Source organism: Tigriopus californicus, chromosome 11 (genome assembly GCF_007210705.1).
Source record: "Tigriopus californicus strain San Diego chromosome 11, Tcal_SD_v2.1, whole genome shotgun sequence".
NCBI classification, from domain to species: Eukaryota; Metazoa; Arthropoda; class Copepoda; order Harpacticoida; family Harpacticidae; genus Tigriopus; species Tigriopus californicus.
This window is the reverse complement of record NC_081450.1, coordinates 7,007,087-7,024,979: the sequence shown is the minus strand read 5'-3', so window position 1 is coordinate 7,024,979 and position 17,893 is coordinate 7,007,087. Positions and strand designations below refer to the sequence as shown.

Genomic DNA, 17,893 nt, shown 5'->3' with positions numbered 1-17,893 from the left:
CGATTAAAAAGTGGCGACATTCTACTATGTACCATTCCGGTCTCATTCAGCCCCTGATGCTAATTCATCCTGTATTTGGGGGCCCAGTCACCAAATATTGGACTTGTTCACCAAATTCATGGGGGAAATTGTGAGTTTGCTGGTTCCCATCTGAGTTAGGATGAGCAGAAATTGTGAGACGTTTTATTTTTAGGCGTATTTTTGGAAAACATCTAACGTAACGTGGGCTGACAATTGAATGGAATGAAATTCCGCTCAATGACCTTTGGGTCAACGCCATTAGATTACTCCACTATTAGATGAGGAAGGTAAGGACATTGAGCAGGTCTCATCCATGAAGGATTTAGGTGTAGTCCTCCAAGATAATGGAAAGTGCGATGAGCATATCCAGTTGAAAGTTGATAAAGCTTTTTCAAATATGTGGTTGGCTATATCTCACGTTTAATCCCAGTATAGAATCACGATGTCGATTGTGAAGCCACATCTTGAATATGCTTCGCCCATTTGGGCTCCAATCAGCTCAGCGGGTTTGCATAAGGTCGAGCAGGTCCAAAGATGTTTTACTAGGAACATCACAGGAATGAAAGAGTTTTGGTATTGGGAAAAGCTTGAAAGGCTGGGGCTATACAGTATTCAGAGAAGGTACGAAAGGTATCTGATACTGTACGTTTTCAAAAACATTCATGAGCTTTATCGTTCCAACCCAGGTTTGAGGGTCAATTGCAGTGACCGCAGAGGCTTAAGGTGTGTTTTGAGAGCACATTCAAGCCTTCGAGAATCCAGACTAGTAAGAACAAATGAAGTCAAACTCTTTTCTTTCTCGGGCTCCTTCATTGTTCAATTTGCTGCCCTCAAACATTCGTAGGGAGTATGTTGGTGTTGATCCAGTAGCATCCTTTAAGTCAGGCTTGGACAATTTTTTGATCAAAATACCTGATCAACCCGACATTCAAGGGCTAGCCAGATCCACCATTCGTTGGTAGATCAAATATTTTATGAATGAAAAATCAAGTAATATTAATACCTTTTTCCGTCTTGAATTGCTGGGGATTCCATTTCATAGCAAAAAGATATTAATTCTTTGTGAAATTGAATCAAGATTGAATAACCTGGGTATTTTGGGGCTAAAATCGATGAAATTTGGACCATTAAATCCCGTGTAACTAGATAGCAGTATAATAGAACTTAAAAATCAAGTGCTGAAAATAAAGTACTGCCAATTTTCATTGGACAGGTGTTTGAAAATTCTATTTTTTTAAATGTTTTTAGCCGTGTAAGGTTTTTTATGTGGGCTAGAATACTATAAAGCAATAATATCAAAGTTGTTCCCTACGACTTGTTGATATGAAAAAATGCCAAGACGTGTCTGGGTATTTCCGTCGAAACTTTAAAAGGTATTTTTACCATTGTGTAACCATTCTATACTTAGTATATTGTATTCTGTTAATGATTGTTTATTCATTGGCTGATCATGTCCAGAAGTCAAGCCGTTAGAGCCCCCAACTCTCATCCCGCATTGAAAACACCCCATAAGCTTAGCCATCCCTGGAACAAGCGACAAACGACGGAGGCCAGGGTATGCTTGAAACCCTCTAGAACAATAGCATGAACTAGAGCACTTCTCAATGAGTGCTGAAAACATTCAAAAAGCATGCGTTACGGTTGCAATTATATAGCAAAATAGATTGGCCGCCAAGGACCTTGAAAATCAGCGACAATTTCAGTGATAGCTTTAAAACTTCCAACTAAAAATAAATGAAATCCAATGTACATATTCACGAATGATGTTTCCCCCCAAAAGTTTGCCTGGTCCTATTATTTAAGACGAGACCGTTTAAGGGCTAAATATATTTTTTGAGGAGCCGCAATTATGACATGCTTTTTGGAGGCCTTTTTACAGACCGTCCTGCCTCACATTCAGTGATGAAAATCAATCCGAGATTTCAACCTCGTCAGCCGATCAATACATTTGTCATTATTTTCATTTGAATTGAGATTGCAATTTTGGGTTGAAACTCACGATATGTTTACGTTTGCGAAACATTACAGAAAGAAAGATCAGCTAGAGGTTTGGCTCTAAATGGCATTTTATGACATTGTTACGTATCCTCCTTAGGCCCTTACTACAATCTTCGCTTTGTGGGATCATTTTATTTAAAGACGTTAATAAATAATTGACCACGGTTTGTGCTCTACTTCCCTCTTTGTGACAAAATGGGGTTCATGTATATTTGAACCTTTGTACTGAACTTTAAGCAAAAGGGTCGCTATAAACTCCCTGGGCAAAATTGGGTGTAGGCAATAACGCCTTTAAAAAATCCTTCGAGGGGTGGGCTTATTTTTGTTCTCAAACCCAAATAAAACATTTGCTTGACATATTGCAAAACAAAAAAAGTCAAGTTTAACTTTACAAGTGCCTTCTTAAGTAATGAAAATTTTAAGTCTCAATTCTAGTGAACAAGGCTATACTGTTGTTTGAAATTAAATTCCATGCATACAGTAGGGTGAAAATTTGTAGAAAATGTGATAAGAGGAAAATATTTAGAAATGGAAAAGCATCCAAGTTAAAGAACTCACTCACTCGTATTAATTAAGAATTTGGCGTTTCCTATTGAAAACAGATGTTCTTTCTTTGAATTGTGTGTGCGTCATCTTTTCATAGATCTTTCAAGAAACTTGCACTTTATTGGCTATTTCGAAATGCATAATTAATGCTGAGTATCCCAGAACGCGAAGTAATTCCATAATGACAACCAATCATTTGGCAATTCAAAAAGAACTATGGCATGTAACGCGTTGCATGCCATACCTTCACAATCTTAAGCCCAGAAGGAGAGGCCTCAATATCGATTAGGTGGCATGAGTTTTGTCACCAACGTACTCGCACCTTCATATTAGGACATGAAAGCCCGTGAACAACAATAAGTTGTTCAATAACAACAATAAGTACAAACCAACACAAAATAAGTGCTTCCTGGGTGCGCTACGAGCAGAAAAATACTTTCTTCTTTTAATCTTCTCAAAAACAATGAGGTTCAAACGAGGACACTTCAACTGAAGTAATTGCCTGAATTCAACTTTGATTTACATTGTCGTCATTTTTGGCATATTTCTTTCGCTTGGCTCCACCGTGAACGAACCTCAGATGACCCCTGAGTGTGTTCATTCCTTTGAAGGCATTGCCGCAAATCTCGCAGAAGAACTTCTTGATGCCGTCAAAATCATGTCTCGATTCAACATGACTTCGCAAGTGGGCTGGGCAGCTGGCACGATAATCACATTTGTCACAATGATAAGGTTTGTCCTCCTTCGGGGGAGCATTTTCTTGACGAGTGTGCTTCATGAGGATATGTACCTTTAATGAGCTGACAGATGCAAAAGGCATGCCGCATACCTCGCAGTAGCAATCTCGTTTACCAAAATCACCATGGACAGTCTGCTTGTGCTGATCCAAATTGCTTTTTCTTGAAAAGCGATTTCCACATTGTTCACAAGAGAATGGTTTCTCTCCACTATGAGTTTTCTGGTGCTTGGCTAGCTGATTGGGTTCGCCGAAAGCTCTTCCACATAAATCACACTTATACTTCTTGATATGCTTGAGGTTGATATGACGTGTTCGGGCTGTGATGAAAGCAAATTTGGTCTCGCAAAAGCTGCAAGGATATATTTTATCCTCTTCAGTGGTGTGTTCGTTAAAGAAATGAAATCTCGCCGCCTTTGTGGTCTTAAATACTTGATTATAGGAGCAACCTTCGAATGAACAAATGAATTGTTTGGTTCCAACCTTTTTGTACTTGGGTTTCTTTTTTTGTCGTCTTCCCTTGCAACTCTTGATATGATCCGAGATCCACTCCTGCGGTTTATGGCTGAATTGCGTTTCACAAGTGGCGCAGGTGGCGTGATGTTCGGTCACGTGCTCTTTTACGGCATTTAGGGTCTGAAAAACATTTTCATTCAGACAACCTTCAACCGAACAAATGAACTCGTTAGCAGACAGACTCTTCCATCGAGTTCCTGAATCAGTTGATCCTGCACAACGCTTAATATGTGCATGGTATCGTTTCTTGCTTTTACATCTTGGGAATTGTTTCCCACATTTTTCACATTCCGGCAACTGGGAGCAATCAGGCACATGCTTTTCAAAGATATTCTGATCAGAGAACACTTTAAAGCACGCAGAACACGTTAGATCTTCAAGCTCGCTCATCTCATCACATGCAGGTCCATCTGATAACAATTCGGAGTCAAAGTGGTCTTCATCCTCGCTGAGCTTGTTCAAATCCACCCCACTTTCGTTTCCAGCTTTGACGATACGTTCATCATCACCTTCTAAAGGATCGTTTCTATTATTACTTTCTAAATCAATGGCATCAAATCCGTCTTCTTCTTTCATTTCGACATCTTCTAGTCGTTTGGCTTGCTTTTGCTTGTCAAAGTCCCCGGGAAAAATGTGTTCCATTCCGGGATATCTTTGGGCTAACCTCTTCAATTCTTCCCCAGATTTTGGCTCACAGTAGATCCCGAGCAGTTCCCAAGATTTGATGACACCATTCATAGATCGATTTTTACCACTGGGATGCTTCCCGGCGTCCAATTGAAAGACGTTCTGAATAAAATGTTCCATTTCTTGGAGTAAACATTCCAAGTCTTGGAGCAGAACTTGGAAACCATACGCACCATCAGGTTTGCATTTGGTCGCTTTCCAATATAACATGTCCCAAAATGAGACTTTGTCAAAGAAGCGCGGTTGTAGCAGACTCAAAAGCTGGTCCCGAGATAAGTTATCCAGGATTCGCGATAAAGATGGAACCGTTGGGACTGGGTCATTTGGACCACATTCGTTGATGTCACAGGGCTCAGGTTTGATGGATGGATCCATCATTCGCCAAAAATGAACGCCACAACCACGAAGAAACTCAAGAAGAATGTAATATTAGGCTCTGTCATTTGCTATTTATAAACTTTAGAATAATGTTTGCCATCTGAATACAAGTTGCTAATATTGGGTGCCTGTCGTGTTTCGAAGTCTGAAAGTACCTTGCTTTCAGCCAATTTAGCCAAGCTTCAGAACAGCCTGGGTCTAAGTCAGGAAACAGTCCTGTCTGTGGTACCGTTCAGTGGGTGTTTGTTCCAGGTTAGTCCCTCCCTTTGAACAGGGTGATCGAGTGGAAATGTTATGGTTTCCTCTCAATAAGGTACCAAAAAATTACCACCATTCTCGAAGATCAATGAAGCACAACTTTATTGAGGACAGAAAACATCGGAGGTTGGGCAAGGATGATGCTACTAAGACTCGTCATTTTTAACCTTATTTGAGCTCCTTTGTGAGGATTTTCGCCGTTGCTCTCCCCAATGAACAAATCGCAGATGACCTTTCAGAGTATTTCCGCTTTTGTAGGATTTTCCGCATAACTCACAGCAAAATCTCTTGACTCCATCAAATTCATGCTTGGCATAAACATGCTGATTCAGATGAAATTGGCTACTAAACTTGTACTCGCATCGATCACATTGGAAGGGTTTTTCGTCTTTGACCGGGCGATTTTCTCGACGAACATGCTTCATTTGAATATGATACTTCAAAGATCCCGGAGTTTGGAACGGGACCCCGCATATTTCGCAGAAGCAGCTACGGTCTCCGAAGTCGCCATGTTTTTCCCCTTTATGCTTGTCTAAGTTACCCTTTCGCGCGGATCTATATTCACATTGATCGCACTCATAAGGCTTTTCGCCGTTATGGGTCCAATGGTGGCGTTCCAATTGGTACGGGCTGCCAACCCTAAGGCCGCACAATTGACATTCGTATTTCTTGACGTGTTTAGTCCGAATATGGAGAGATTTAGTTTTCTTGTTGAAAAACTGTTCATCACATTGCTCACAGTCAAAATTTTTGGTCTCTTCATTCTGATCCTGGATTTGCATGGTGTGATTTGAAGACGCATCGGACTTCTTTCGGCGATGACATATTTGCTCAAGAGGCACATTTTGAGGTGATGGTTTAAAGCCTTCCAAATTCGTGTCAGGACTCAGGACTTTGGCTTCCTCATTCGCGATCTCCTCGATGTTGTCGGCATCATCCGTGTCACTAGGTGATCGCTTGGAAGTATCATGATGAGTAATTGCTACGACAGCTTTGTCTCGAGATGATTCAGTATTAGGAACTCTTAAGAACTTCTTCAACTCGGGATAAACTGCATCTAGTTTGTTCAAGGATTCGTCTGGCTGAAGATGACTGTCTTTGAGAGACATCCAAACATCCAAAAGATCCTCCACGCAAGACAGGGATTCTTCGTCGGGAGCATCCTTGAACACACAATGGAAAAAAGTCGATACGTCCCGCAGAAGCCGTCGAATTTCATTGACGATGAACTGTAACCCATCCTCGTTAGTAGTGTTAGGGTTGTCTAAAGCCTTGTGATATATTATTTCCCAGAGATTCACATTAGCCCATGATGATTTGATGCTTGATGCTGCAAAATTGTCCATTTCTTTTAGTAAGTACTGTAAATCAGCACAAAGGGCTTATATGTTTTGATGGCTCAGCTCATCACTCTTCCGACAGTGTATCGACCAATTGACGAAACATCACAACAGACTTGGCGAAGGTAAATGTGCATTTTGCAGTTCACCGGCCAAAGTGTAGGATGGCTAAGATTTTAACCGTTGTTCAGCAATATAGGTTGCGTGAGCCAAGTGGGCAATTCTACTTTTTTTGCTCTAAATAGTTCGAAGGAAAGTAGTCTAAAAAAAAAGACAATTCTTATGAAAATATGAACATGTCTGAAACACCAATAACGCCATTCAGACAATGAAAGTAAATCTTGTTAAAATCCCACAAGAAAATTCGTATACAACTAAATAAGAAAATTTCAAAACGGGGTCCGTACAACATTTGCAAATGACTGAGTTTTTGTACAAGAGGAGAGGACAATTTAATTAAAAAGCAATTGAAAATAATTGAAATTGAACAAAGTCACAATAAAGTCATAGTAGTTAAGTACCCATTCCATGTTTTAGTAAGTTTTGATTTACGGACGTTTCTGTTTTATATTTAACCACCTTGTCGTGAATCATACTTGCGTTCGGAACAGAGAACGGAAACTGGAAATAATTTCTGGTTTTGTTCAGAACAACATTCTGTCTGACTTGTTAAACAAGTCCACACCATAACTAAATGTTTCGTGATGAAATCAAAGTTGAACGTGGAGAACCACGTCTCTAGATCGTTATTGCTAGGATGACGTAATCATAATATCCCTTTCAGGCATTCATGGTTCACATTTCAAGAAAGCGAGAACGATAAGCTTTCTTTCGTTTTACTCGGGAAATTTTGGCAGATTTGATTGGAGGGATTTCCACCTCTTGAATGGGGAGAGTCCTCAATGAATGCATAACGGCCCGCTTTTCATCAATCTTAAAGTCCGGAGATGCCAGAATAAAGTCGATTTGTAGTGTCTTTTCGCGTAACAACGAAAACTCCATCCGAAAATTTGCCATCTCTTGGTCCTGAAAATAACACTTTTAACAATTTCATATTTCGTACAAAATTCGAGCGCATGGACTAGGATACCTATCATAATTAGATTAAAAAGTCGGTAGCAAATAATCGACCAATTTTTTGGGTCGATTACATTGAGGGGCTGGAAAATAGGATTTTTTTTACGGTTATATTTCATGCACTTGAGATGACGATTTATATGTTGTAAATAAGATTTTTTTTTCATATCTATAAGATATGCGTTTTAAAAATGAATTTGAATAAAATTTGGAGTGAAACGGTTGTTTGTGATGAACCAAAGATCTTTCGGTAAAATTGTTAAGGAAACAATTTTGTGGCATTGAGTTGTTTCTCATTTCATTTGTTTGATTAAAACTGTCAACGCACAGAAGAAATATAAACGTGATCTAGCAGGACAAATAAAAAGCCACTTCAAAGTCCAACAAGTGTGTACTTCATTTGGTTTCCCTCTTGCATGACCAAATCTGGCCTTCTTTTACACTACCCCATACCTTTTTTATATCTTTATATTTTATATCTTTTTTTTTCGTACAACCCTGAACAATGTAACTGTTGTACAAATTTCGTCAATCTTTTTGGCTTCTTTTGAACGGTGTAGGCTATGGATTTTTTATGAATCTATTGAATTATGATATCGCAATTACCGTGATAGTTTGAACTTCAATGGTTTGAGAGGTATTTTGTTCCTCCGGATTGCCAAATGATCCTGTTTCCATTGCCAATTCTTCATTCAAATTGTTTGAAGAGGACTCCGCAGTTGTGTTTTCAAGGGGCAAAATATTTGCCTTATTCAAGAGGTTACTGGCCTTAGCAATTCGGTATATATCGCTTGACAAAACGGGTTTGCTATTGGGATCGTCTTCAGGCGATGCAAAATGTTGGGTAAGGATATCTTTAATTGACATGCCGCTTTTGAGGTACGTGCGAATGCGGTCTTTGGTTACTTTTGACAAACGGAAATACTTTTGTTCCATAGGGTGAGAGTGGGCCACACAACCATACACAAGGATCCGAAATTGCTGAATCGTACATCTGTCCTGACTGACATCACTACACATGCAAACTTCAGCACGTCTGAATGACATCCTGTAAGGAGGAAATACATTTTCATCAATCGACATTAACCTTGTAATGTTAAATTCAGCAAAAATATTATCACGCGATGTTGGCTTATCGTACTTGGCTGGACAATTAAACAATTTTTTTGTTTTCTTCGCCCCTTTTTGACTATTTGTTCTTTGAGAGCATTTGAACGATTTCAGCGACGGTATAGTTGTATAACCCGAAATGTATCGGTCAAGCTCATTGGAATAATACCACTTGTACGCCTCTTCCATTGTGTCAAATTCTTCTTGGATACTCTGATGAATATGGTCCTCACGACAACACGGCTTGCACTGAAAAAAAAAATGTTGAAAAGAACATCTTAATGAATTGATGTTGAAATGGAAGGTCAAAAATGTGCATAACGAAAAGGTCAACCAACATTTGGACGAAGAAAATGAATCTCGCAGATGTACGTACTGTACAATTTCATTGCTTTTACAAGGTTATCATCATCAAAGGGGTATTTTGATATGCATTCTTAGGTTGATTTATTTTTTCATCTCTAGACAATACTTGTTTATCCAATTTGATAAATAGCCATTCATAGCTAATTCTGTACAAGTCGATTGTACCGCCACATCTTGAATAAGTGTCGCCTCTTTGATAAACGTTATTCTCCACCGATCAGTTGGCGGTGCTCATTTTTTAGTTTGTGGCAAAATGTTAAAAGGTTTAGATAGAGACTTTAAGGGTTATTAATATCGGGTTAGGTTAGGTTAGGTTAGGTTAGATTAGGTCAGGTTAAGATTTAAAAAACTAGCACCGCCAACTAATCGGTGGAGAATAACGTTTACCCGCCTCTTTGGCCTTCAACTGGTTCAGCAGGTTTGCAAAAAGTCGAATAAGTCCAGAGATGTTGCACTCGAAACATTGGGGGAAGCAGAGAGCTCTCGAAATAAAAGAGAGTCAACGAGCGGAAACATTCAACCGGAAAATGGTTCGCTTTTAAAGTACTTGCAGGTCAGGGAAAAGAAGGAAGGAAGATGTGAGACCGAAAAAATGCGATTTAATAGAGAATGTTGTATGCGTCAACTCGGCCTTACCCCGGTTTGACCCGCATAGGCCTTCACATGTTTCCGCATGGCCAGCCGACAAGAGAACACTTTACGGCATTTGAAGCAATGAAAAAGAGGCTCAGGGATGTTCATGATCACGGCTCTGTGCAATCGCGTATATGGTGTATGTAGTGTTAATGATGGTGGGTTTTGCCGTTTTCAATCTTCCAACGTATCTTCTGGCAGCCAGGGCTTTGAGCATAGAGAAAGTATGTCCTAGAGAGTACGATGCAAGCTAGCCTCAAGGACTCGTTTTCAGAGCAAATAGGTGACAGCTGAATGGCTGATAGGATATGATTTCCAATTTTAGAGGCACTGCTCTCAATCAGCTGGAGTTGTACTGTTGGTCCAGTGAACAATTCAGTTGCAGTAAAAAAATACAACAAACTGGATTTTTACCCTTCTATGTTTCCTTTTGTTATGGTTTGAGTGCTTTGTTTACTAACATCAAGGTGACCAGGTCTTAGCCAATCTGGTAAGGTGCATTCGAGATAAAAAAGCACGTAGTAAATGATCAAACTTAAAGTCAGTTGTTTGTTATGATTTGGTTTTGGTTGGCCAGATTTTGAAACTCAGAAACGCCAGAACGGACAATTGCTCTTGAGGCCTTGTTTTCAAGACATTTCAAGAAATCGAATGTCATTCTTTTAAAGTGCTCAGTGGTTGCTGTTTGTTTGATTTTGTTTGTTAGAATATGTTCATTCAAAATTTATAGTGAAACCTGGGATCATATTTGTGTCCCAGGAAAGCATTGGCAGGCGTCACCCTGAATTGTCAAGTGCAGACAAGCGTCAGGGGTGCCAAATTCTTATCAGAAGAGTAAACACACAATTTTTTTCAGAGCAACGATATCAGCCAAAAGAAGCCTAAAATGCAAAAAAATGTGGAAACGGGCCCAAGACGCCTTGGCCGTACAGCAGAAGCCTAAAATGCAAAAAAATGTGGAAACGGGCCCAAGATGCAAAAGATACAAATAAAGGTCCACGATGCAAAAGATACAAGCAAAGGCCCAGAATGCAAAAAGGTGCAAAGGATGTAAATAATGGTACAGGATGCATAAAGATTCAAAAGATATAAAATAAAGGTCCAGGATGTAAATAAGTCTTACTTGAATAGATTTGAGAAAAATTACTCAAGACAGATATCATCCACCACGGACATGTCATTAGAATTACGTTGGTAAAGTAAGGCTCAATAAGATGTAGTTATCACACCAGAGTGCTTGGTCAATTGTTTTAATCTTTATTCAAGAACTCTAATGACACATTCTAGCGATTAGATTTCTGAAAAATTGAGTTCAGAAAGGAATTAGAGAATAATAAAAAGTTTTTCTAAACGTATATCTTGCTAAGTGTAGCCACTTGCCAAACCTCTCGCGTCTCTGCATTCAGGTAATGACACTCGTGTTTGTTTTTTCAAAACTTTTACATTCAGGATCTGTAAATAGTGAATTGTTTTCTGTGCTCAACTTGAATTAAAGGAGCGGAAGTTGGAAATTGGGAATGGCTCAACCTCTCATTTCAAATTCCATAGAAAATGTCTGTAAAATCCAGGGTAGCCAACATAAAATCGAAAAAATTGACTCATTTCTTCAAATTTATTCTTGAGATCAGTACTGATTAACTGAGTGAAAAACAAAACCATAAGCCAAAATTCCAACTAGTATTTGTCATTGATGGTGGAAACCACAAACAATTGCAACGAGACCAGACCCAGAGCCATGGAAATTAAGGCCTTGTATAATAAGGCCGTCCACACACCGATACCAAACATGTGAATGAACGAATCCAAGAGCAAGGTCTTGTAAGTGGACATGCCTATGAGAATGGCTAACACGGGATTGAGCGCTGGATTGGCATCCCGTCGAACCGCCAGCCACACGAGACACGCCAATGTGAGATAATGAACCTGGAATCGAAAGCGACAGATGAGAATCAGCGGATTGAAAGGCGCAGGCATTCAATCCGGCAAAAGGTGCCCGGACTCACGAGGCTGATATTGGAATCGATGCTGTTTTGGATGTACTTCCAATCGAACTCTATGCCACGTGCGCCCACCCACAGAAAGATGATCCGGGTAAGCAGCAATTCGGCAAAGGCCCAGCCCAAGCCTGAGGCTAAGACCTTCACTTGTCCTTTGCCACCGATGCGTTGGATCACCAAATACAGTCCCACTATGTCCACCAAATCCACAGTGGCTTTCATGAACCCCTGGAAAGGGAACAGGAGATCGGGATAACGATTTTACCACACCGTCCTATGCCGAACACCACTCAATGTCTACTACCCCTCCTGCATGTGGTGCCTACGTACACTGAAAAACTCAAAAGGGGCCTCCACATCTTTGAATTCGTCGCCCTCTTCGGCCACGGGATAAAAGGTGGCCAGGAAGAGCATCTTGCCCATTTGAGTCATCAAATAGAGCATGCCCGCCGTCACGCACTTCCAGAAGGCGCCATATTCAGACCTGAAATCAATCCCAATCCAGTACATCAGTCAGCACATATCAATACTCGGTATTCTTGCCATGATGCTTACAACCCGGAGAACTTGTAGGTGAAATAATAAGGTAGATAAGCCAAGGCCAAGCAATTGCCAAAATGGTAGAAGGTCATGTCGCCGTTGTCCGGAGTCTTCCGGCTCCAACTTGATCTCTGAGTACGATGGATGACTAATAATTGAAGCAACGAATGTTTGGGTGCTGTTCAATTCATAAGTCAATGAATGGTAAGATCAGTAAGATCGGTAAGATCGGTAAGATAGTAGTGTCCGTCCCACGGTTCCCACGGATCCCACGTCACTTCATTCACTCGCTTCGTATCAGCTGACTCCCTCCCCTCAGCGGCGATAAACGTTATTCTCCACCGATTAGTTGGCGGTGCTCATTTTTAAATTGTGACAAACTGTTTGAAAGGTTTGAAGAGGGACCTTAAAGGCTATTTATATCGTGTTAGGTTAGGTTGGGTTAGGTTAGATAAGGTTAGGTTAGGTCTGATAAGGTTGCGTTAAGTTTAAAAAAGTAGCACCGCCAACTAATCGGTGGAGAATAACGTTTACCCTCAGCGGCCCCACAACGCCCAGAACGCCCAGAACGGAGAGCGTGACGGCCCATCGGAGTGAACCTAAGCAATCATAAATTTAGGCCTTCCATTCATTCGAGGTTAGGGCAGGGCGGCGTGTCCCGGCAGGTCATCCAGAGATGAGAATAGCATGCAAGGTGGGAATACCGGCCGGAAACAAAGGTGGCAAAAGTGGCTCGAAATGATTTTGGCTTCATGCACAGCAGGATAGTGGCCAAGCATGAACTTTGAAGTTTGAAGACGGTTTGATAGATGGCGTTCGATTGCCACTGGACCTGTTTTCCTCTAGATAACAGGAGGCAGGGCACTGATCTGAGAATGCCTAAATGAGCAGAAGGCAGGCACCAAAATTTGCCAAAAGACAGGTGCATATCCTAGATTTTCTGCAAATTTTGGCCTTGGATGCAAATTTATTATGTAACTTTAGCTTGATCAGGGGGATAATTTTAGTCCTTCTGCCAGTCAGGGGAATCATAAGTCGGATTCTTTAATGATCCGACACGGACTTCTAGTGTTGGCTGCAAATGGAAGGCAAAAATTATCACCTCCTAAATTGTTCACATTATGCCAAATAAGCACTTCATGAGACCACATGATGTGGGTGTATGGATTAACTTGGCCAAATTTGAGCCTTAGAGAACTCAGGAGGTAAGTCCAAACTTAATAAACTTAACGCTCTTCGTCGGCTAGATAAGATTTTGACAACATAACTTTAAAACGAACCACTTTACAGGTGACAAATATAAAAATAACTTGCCTTCAATTGAGAAGATCGACGTTTTTTTTTTTTATCTCATTACCTTAGTTCGAAGTGTGGTTCAGATTTGCTATATCCAAGAGCAAGCCGATTTGGTGGGAAGCACATTGGCAGTCCATATTTCTAACAACTCGTGGCTTACCCTTCTCGCTTTATTAATGAGACGACCAACACGGTGGTTAAAATGCCACACTGAGTGTTGACGGACATATCCAGTAAGATCATGGTAGTTTTTCGGAATCCAAGTTTTTAATACGAGCTAGAATTGGATAAAGCAATAGAATCATAAGGTAAAAAACTACCAAGATGTAAGTACTGCGTTCAAGTATTTCTCTGAAAACTTTTTGGGCACTGTGTGACAAGGGTGAAACCAGAGGAGAAGAGACTACTGTATCCAAGAATCCAGCTTTTGTGAAATCAAGTCAAATTTAGGGAAGTTATGTGTTATAAGGTTTTTTTTATATGTAAACGTCTTCTCAAGAAACTACAAAAAGGCCCCTATTGGTCACTCCACGGAAATTCTAATAATCACCCACACGGGCGTTCTCCTAGAATGCATTGATAAAGCTCTGACTATCATCCATCATCTCGATTTTTATGAGCTTTGACAAAAGAGACTGTTTTATTTGTGTATCTGCCTTCTCAGTCTAACATTGAACGAATTTTAAAGCTCGGTAACAATAACAAAAAATTAACGAATAGATGTTTCTCGGGGTAGTTAGCGTCCTCCAAAAACCAACTTCTAACGTTTTGGATCTATTTTTCCACATTTATGACTCATGAAGATTGCTACGAAATCCCAGAATTTTGAACCAGAAGATAAGAAGATACGATCCAGGGATCCCTGAAACATTACTTCGGTTATCCTGATCACAGTATAATCGGGCTTCTACTGACTAGAAATCAACTCCTAAATAAAAATCCAGAATATCAATGGTGAGGCAAGTAAAATTACAATCAGATGAGCTCTATTGTTTGCCCTTTTTAGGGCGCTACTTTATTCGGGGAAGAAACTGATCCTTTACTAACACATTCCTTCGACGAATGTTCCGATTTTTTTTTCTGATAAGATAAGTTAGTAGGGTATCATCAGCTAACCTAACCGTTGTAGGTCTTAATTTTTGTCATGCGGTATATTTTTGTCAATTAATCTGCTGTTTCGTGCAAAAATGGGTGATTATTTTTTCTGCAAATTTGTAGATATCGCGGGTTCAAACTACAGCTTTGGAAGTTAACATGAGCTGAAGAAAGGAGAAATGTTTTAGTGACTCGAGCAATCTCCTAACATGAGAGCGCGACTCAATCCTCAGACCTTAGAGCCCCAAAGTCAATACAAAGAGTCTTGAGAGTCTTGTCAAGAATGGTTTGTGCATGTTAATAGTCTCAGTTTCTTGACATTGGCCTAAATAGTCGAGAACAATTGCAAAATTGGAATAAAGGCTGAATGTCATAAATTGCAGATTTTAATCCCCCTGGTAATAAATATTGTAGTCTTATATCAATCCATTTAATTCGAAATTGAACCGTCCACGTTGAATTTTGAATGGAAATGCAGAGTTGTAAGCATGATATTGAATGATACTTATATTCTAACAGTAATGCACATTTTCAAATAATGAAGGAGCAGATCGGTATAAATTCCAACTGTCATCAACACAAATTTGAGGCTATTAAAAAGCCACTTGGATCAAGATATTTTTCAGTTTGGTATTTTAGCCCTTCATTATTTCCCTTTCATAGTACCTTCTCAAACTTGAACAACTTTTTCATTAAGAAAAACAAAAGTGATTTGAATGCAACAGGATATTTATGGAAAGGAAGCGAATAAATTTGATAGTCAAAGCCTTGTAGAGTAAAGATTTTTTTTCCTAATTTCTAGAATTTACGTAGGTACTGTGCATGTTGGTCCTGTAAAGAGTTTGCTCTTTCAAGCGAGAAGCGTCGCTACATTCGTTCTCCATGTAATCGGCTCAAGACGACCTTCTACCTTATTTGAGCAGACCATATGTGGTTCTATTCTACTTTCAATGCCAAACTGCTCATTCACAGAAATTGGGGTGAAACCCAGTACTTTTTCGTGGTTCTTTCGATCACTTGCAGGTGTTTTCCCACGACATTTGGTTACACATTTCCTTGACTTCGGTCCTTTGTAGAACCACGAGATTTAATCAAATGTGATTCAAATACAAAAGAGTAGCTTGGTGATCTTGCAGAACAAGTAGAACCGGCAAATAAGATACGGAATGAATTGGAATGTATCGAAGTAACTACTTGAAACTTCAAGACGAGCTTCTGATGTCTCGAGCATAAAATTGAGATCCATTTTCCAGCGAGAGAGGTTCCAATGGATCCAATTTCCAAGTGAATCGTAATAGCTAGAAAGGGCTTATCTTCCCCCAAAACATCGCCCCAAGTTTTGTAGGTTAAGGAAACCCCGTGAAAAATAAGGAAATATGCGTTCTTCCATTTTAGCTTCCCATTAAACTGTGAGGATTAAAATGTTTATTTTTCTCTTATTTTTTTACGAATTAGCTACTAATGCAGATGTGTCTCTCTCGAGTTCATTCCCCACGGCAAAGATGGAGACTGTGGACTTGTCCAGTGGATGAAAAAATGTTTCCCACACGATGTTCTCATGTCTATTAATGGGGTCCTTTTGCGAAACATTCCACCGTTGATTGTGCCACTGTGGCTACCGCAAGGTACCGGGCGGACCCAAAATGAACGACTCTTTCAGACAAGTTCCCAAACCTCTCTCTCTTTCTCTCTCTCCCCCGATTAGTATTTCCATATACATCATTATCGATTCAATATACGCCACGATACACCATCCACCAATGTCTCCAGGCGGCTGATTTTTTGGGTAAAAAATGAAGCTTTTGTCCTCTGAATGGGGAGCTTATACGTCTTGCAGGGCCAGGAACCATATCCACTCCCTTGATAGAAGAGTCCATGGGCAAGCAACTCTTATTATGGGACCGGGTGGTTGGTGCCCCATATAGCTTCAGGTGGTTTTTATTGAGGTACCCATACATGCGTGAGTATCTGTGTGTGTGTGTGAGAGAGAGAGAGAGAGAGAGAGAGAGGGAGAATGAGAGAGAATGAGTAAGTGAGTGCATGTGAGCGATTCGATGGAAAACCAACATGGAAGCTGGAAGTTGGAAATAAAGGAGAGGTGAAGGAAAGAAAAGTGGACAAGATCCAGAATGGCAATGCGATTCAAAGAGACCCCGACATCGAAAACCAAGATCTCTGACGCTCAGGGGATACCAAGCAAGAAGTTGGAGATTATCAAATTTTGGTGCTTTCGAACTATTGACATGACTACGATTGAATCTAGCTCCAGAATTGAAGGAGGGATAACATAACATGTGAATTGAATAACACAAGGATACAACAATATGTTCTGAAGCCACTCTTTGATTACGTACATGGTTCAAGCCCCAAGAAAGCCACTCAGTCACCTTCATTGAAAACCAGACACTGAGGCCCCGATTGCTGTGGTTGAGAAGATTTCTATGGGTGTATGGGGGATCAAAGATTTACCTATTGGGACAAGAATGTGACGAACGGAAAAAGATCGTGGGAAAGAAGAGAGGGATTTGCTTAGGAGAGGGGCCAAATTTTCTGCATTACCTTTCTTTCAGACTTTTACCATACAGTCTAATGGCTACTACCGACACCATAAGCTGTAACCTGGAAATGTGCAATCCTTTCGCCCTGCCATATGAATCAATGTGGTAATCTTGACTTGGAAGATTTACTTGGTTACAAAAATGGATTTCGAAAATAATTAAGGTTGTCACTATCGTGAGTCAGATTTCCAGCGTCAAATTATGCCGCCCTTGGTTGGATTGGTGGTATGGCAATTTCGTTGTTCTTAGATTCAGGAGCGCGTTTAGAATTTTTCCCTTTCTCTTGAGTTGGTTGACACATGTGGAGGGAGATTGGAGCTCCGAACTGTCTGTATAGTAGTACGTACCCTGTATGCATCGTCGCATATCAGGCACAGAATAGTATACATACCAGTAGTGACTACACATGCATTCACGACCGTGGTGAACTGTTGAGAGGAGTGGTAAAATAGTCGTCGTCCGTAGCCAACTAAGCAGTAACGGTCTTTTTGAATTTGTTTTTCAATGAACAAAAGTAAGCTCAGGGTTGTTGAGGCAAGCGAAGAGGAGAAGGGGAGACAAGCAAGGGGGGATAAAGGGGGTCTCGGGGCTAAATCAGGACTCGTCTTCTATTGCATACACAGTACGTGCAGCCACAGCCACAGCCACGGACCCGGACTCAATAGCAAACTGACTGGTATGCTATTTTGATGAGTGCCGAGGAAGGAAGCGTAATGATATACAGAGATCTTTTTATCCACC

The 17,893-nt window shown here is 40.4% G+C and overlaps 2 protein-coding genes across 2 annotated transcripts; both read right to left on the bottom strand.

Annotated features, from left to right (window-relative positions):
- Positions 1–2,978: 2,978 nt before the first annotated feature.
- On the bottom strand, positions 2,979–10,024 carry LOC131890738 (uncharacterized). The gene is made up of 5 exons (XM_059240145.1): positions 9,670–10,024; positions 8,699–8,916; positions 8,164–8,605; positions 5,288–7,506; positions 2,979–4,931 (listed from the first exon to the last, which is right to left on the bottom strand). The coding sequence occupies exons 4-5, from the start codon at positions 6,484–6,486 to the stop codon at positions 3,074–3,076; spliced, it is 3,057 nt and encodes a 1,018-aa protein (XP_059096128.1). The 5' UTR covers positions 6,487–7,506; positions 8,164–8,605; positions 8,699–8,916; positions 9,670–10,024; the 3' UTR covers positions 2,979–3,073.
- A 1,235-nt stretch (positions 10,025–11,259) lies between these two features.
- Positions 11,260–12,517, bottom strand: LOC131890041 (BOS complex subunit TMEM147-like). The gene is made up of 4 exons (XM_059239312.1): positions 12,219–12,517; positions 11,994–12,147; positions 11,670–11,891; positions 11,260–11,589 (listed from the first exon to the last, which is right to left on the bottom strand). The coding sequence occupies exons 1-4, from the start codon at positions 12,293–12,295 to the stop codon at positions 11,341–11,343; spliced, it is 702 nt and encodes a 233-aa protein (XP_059095295.1). The 5' UTR covers positions 12,296–12,517; the 3' UTR covers positions 11,260–11,340.
- Between the last annotated feature and the right edge of the window lie 5,376 nt (positions 12,518–17,893).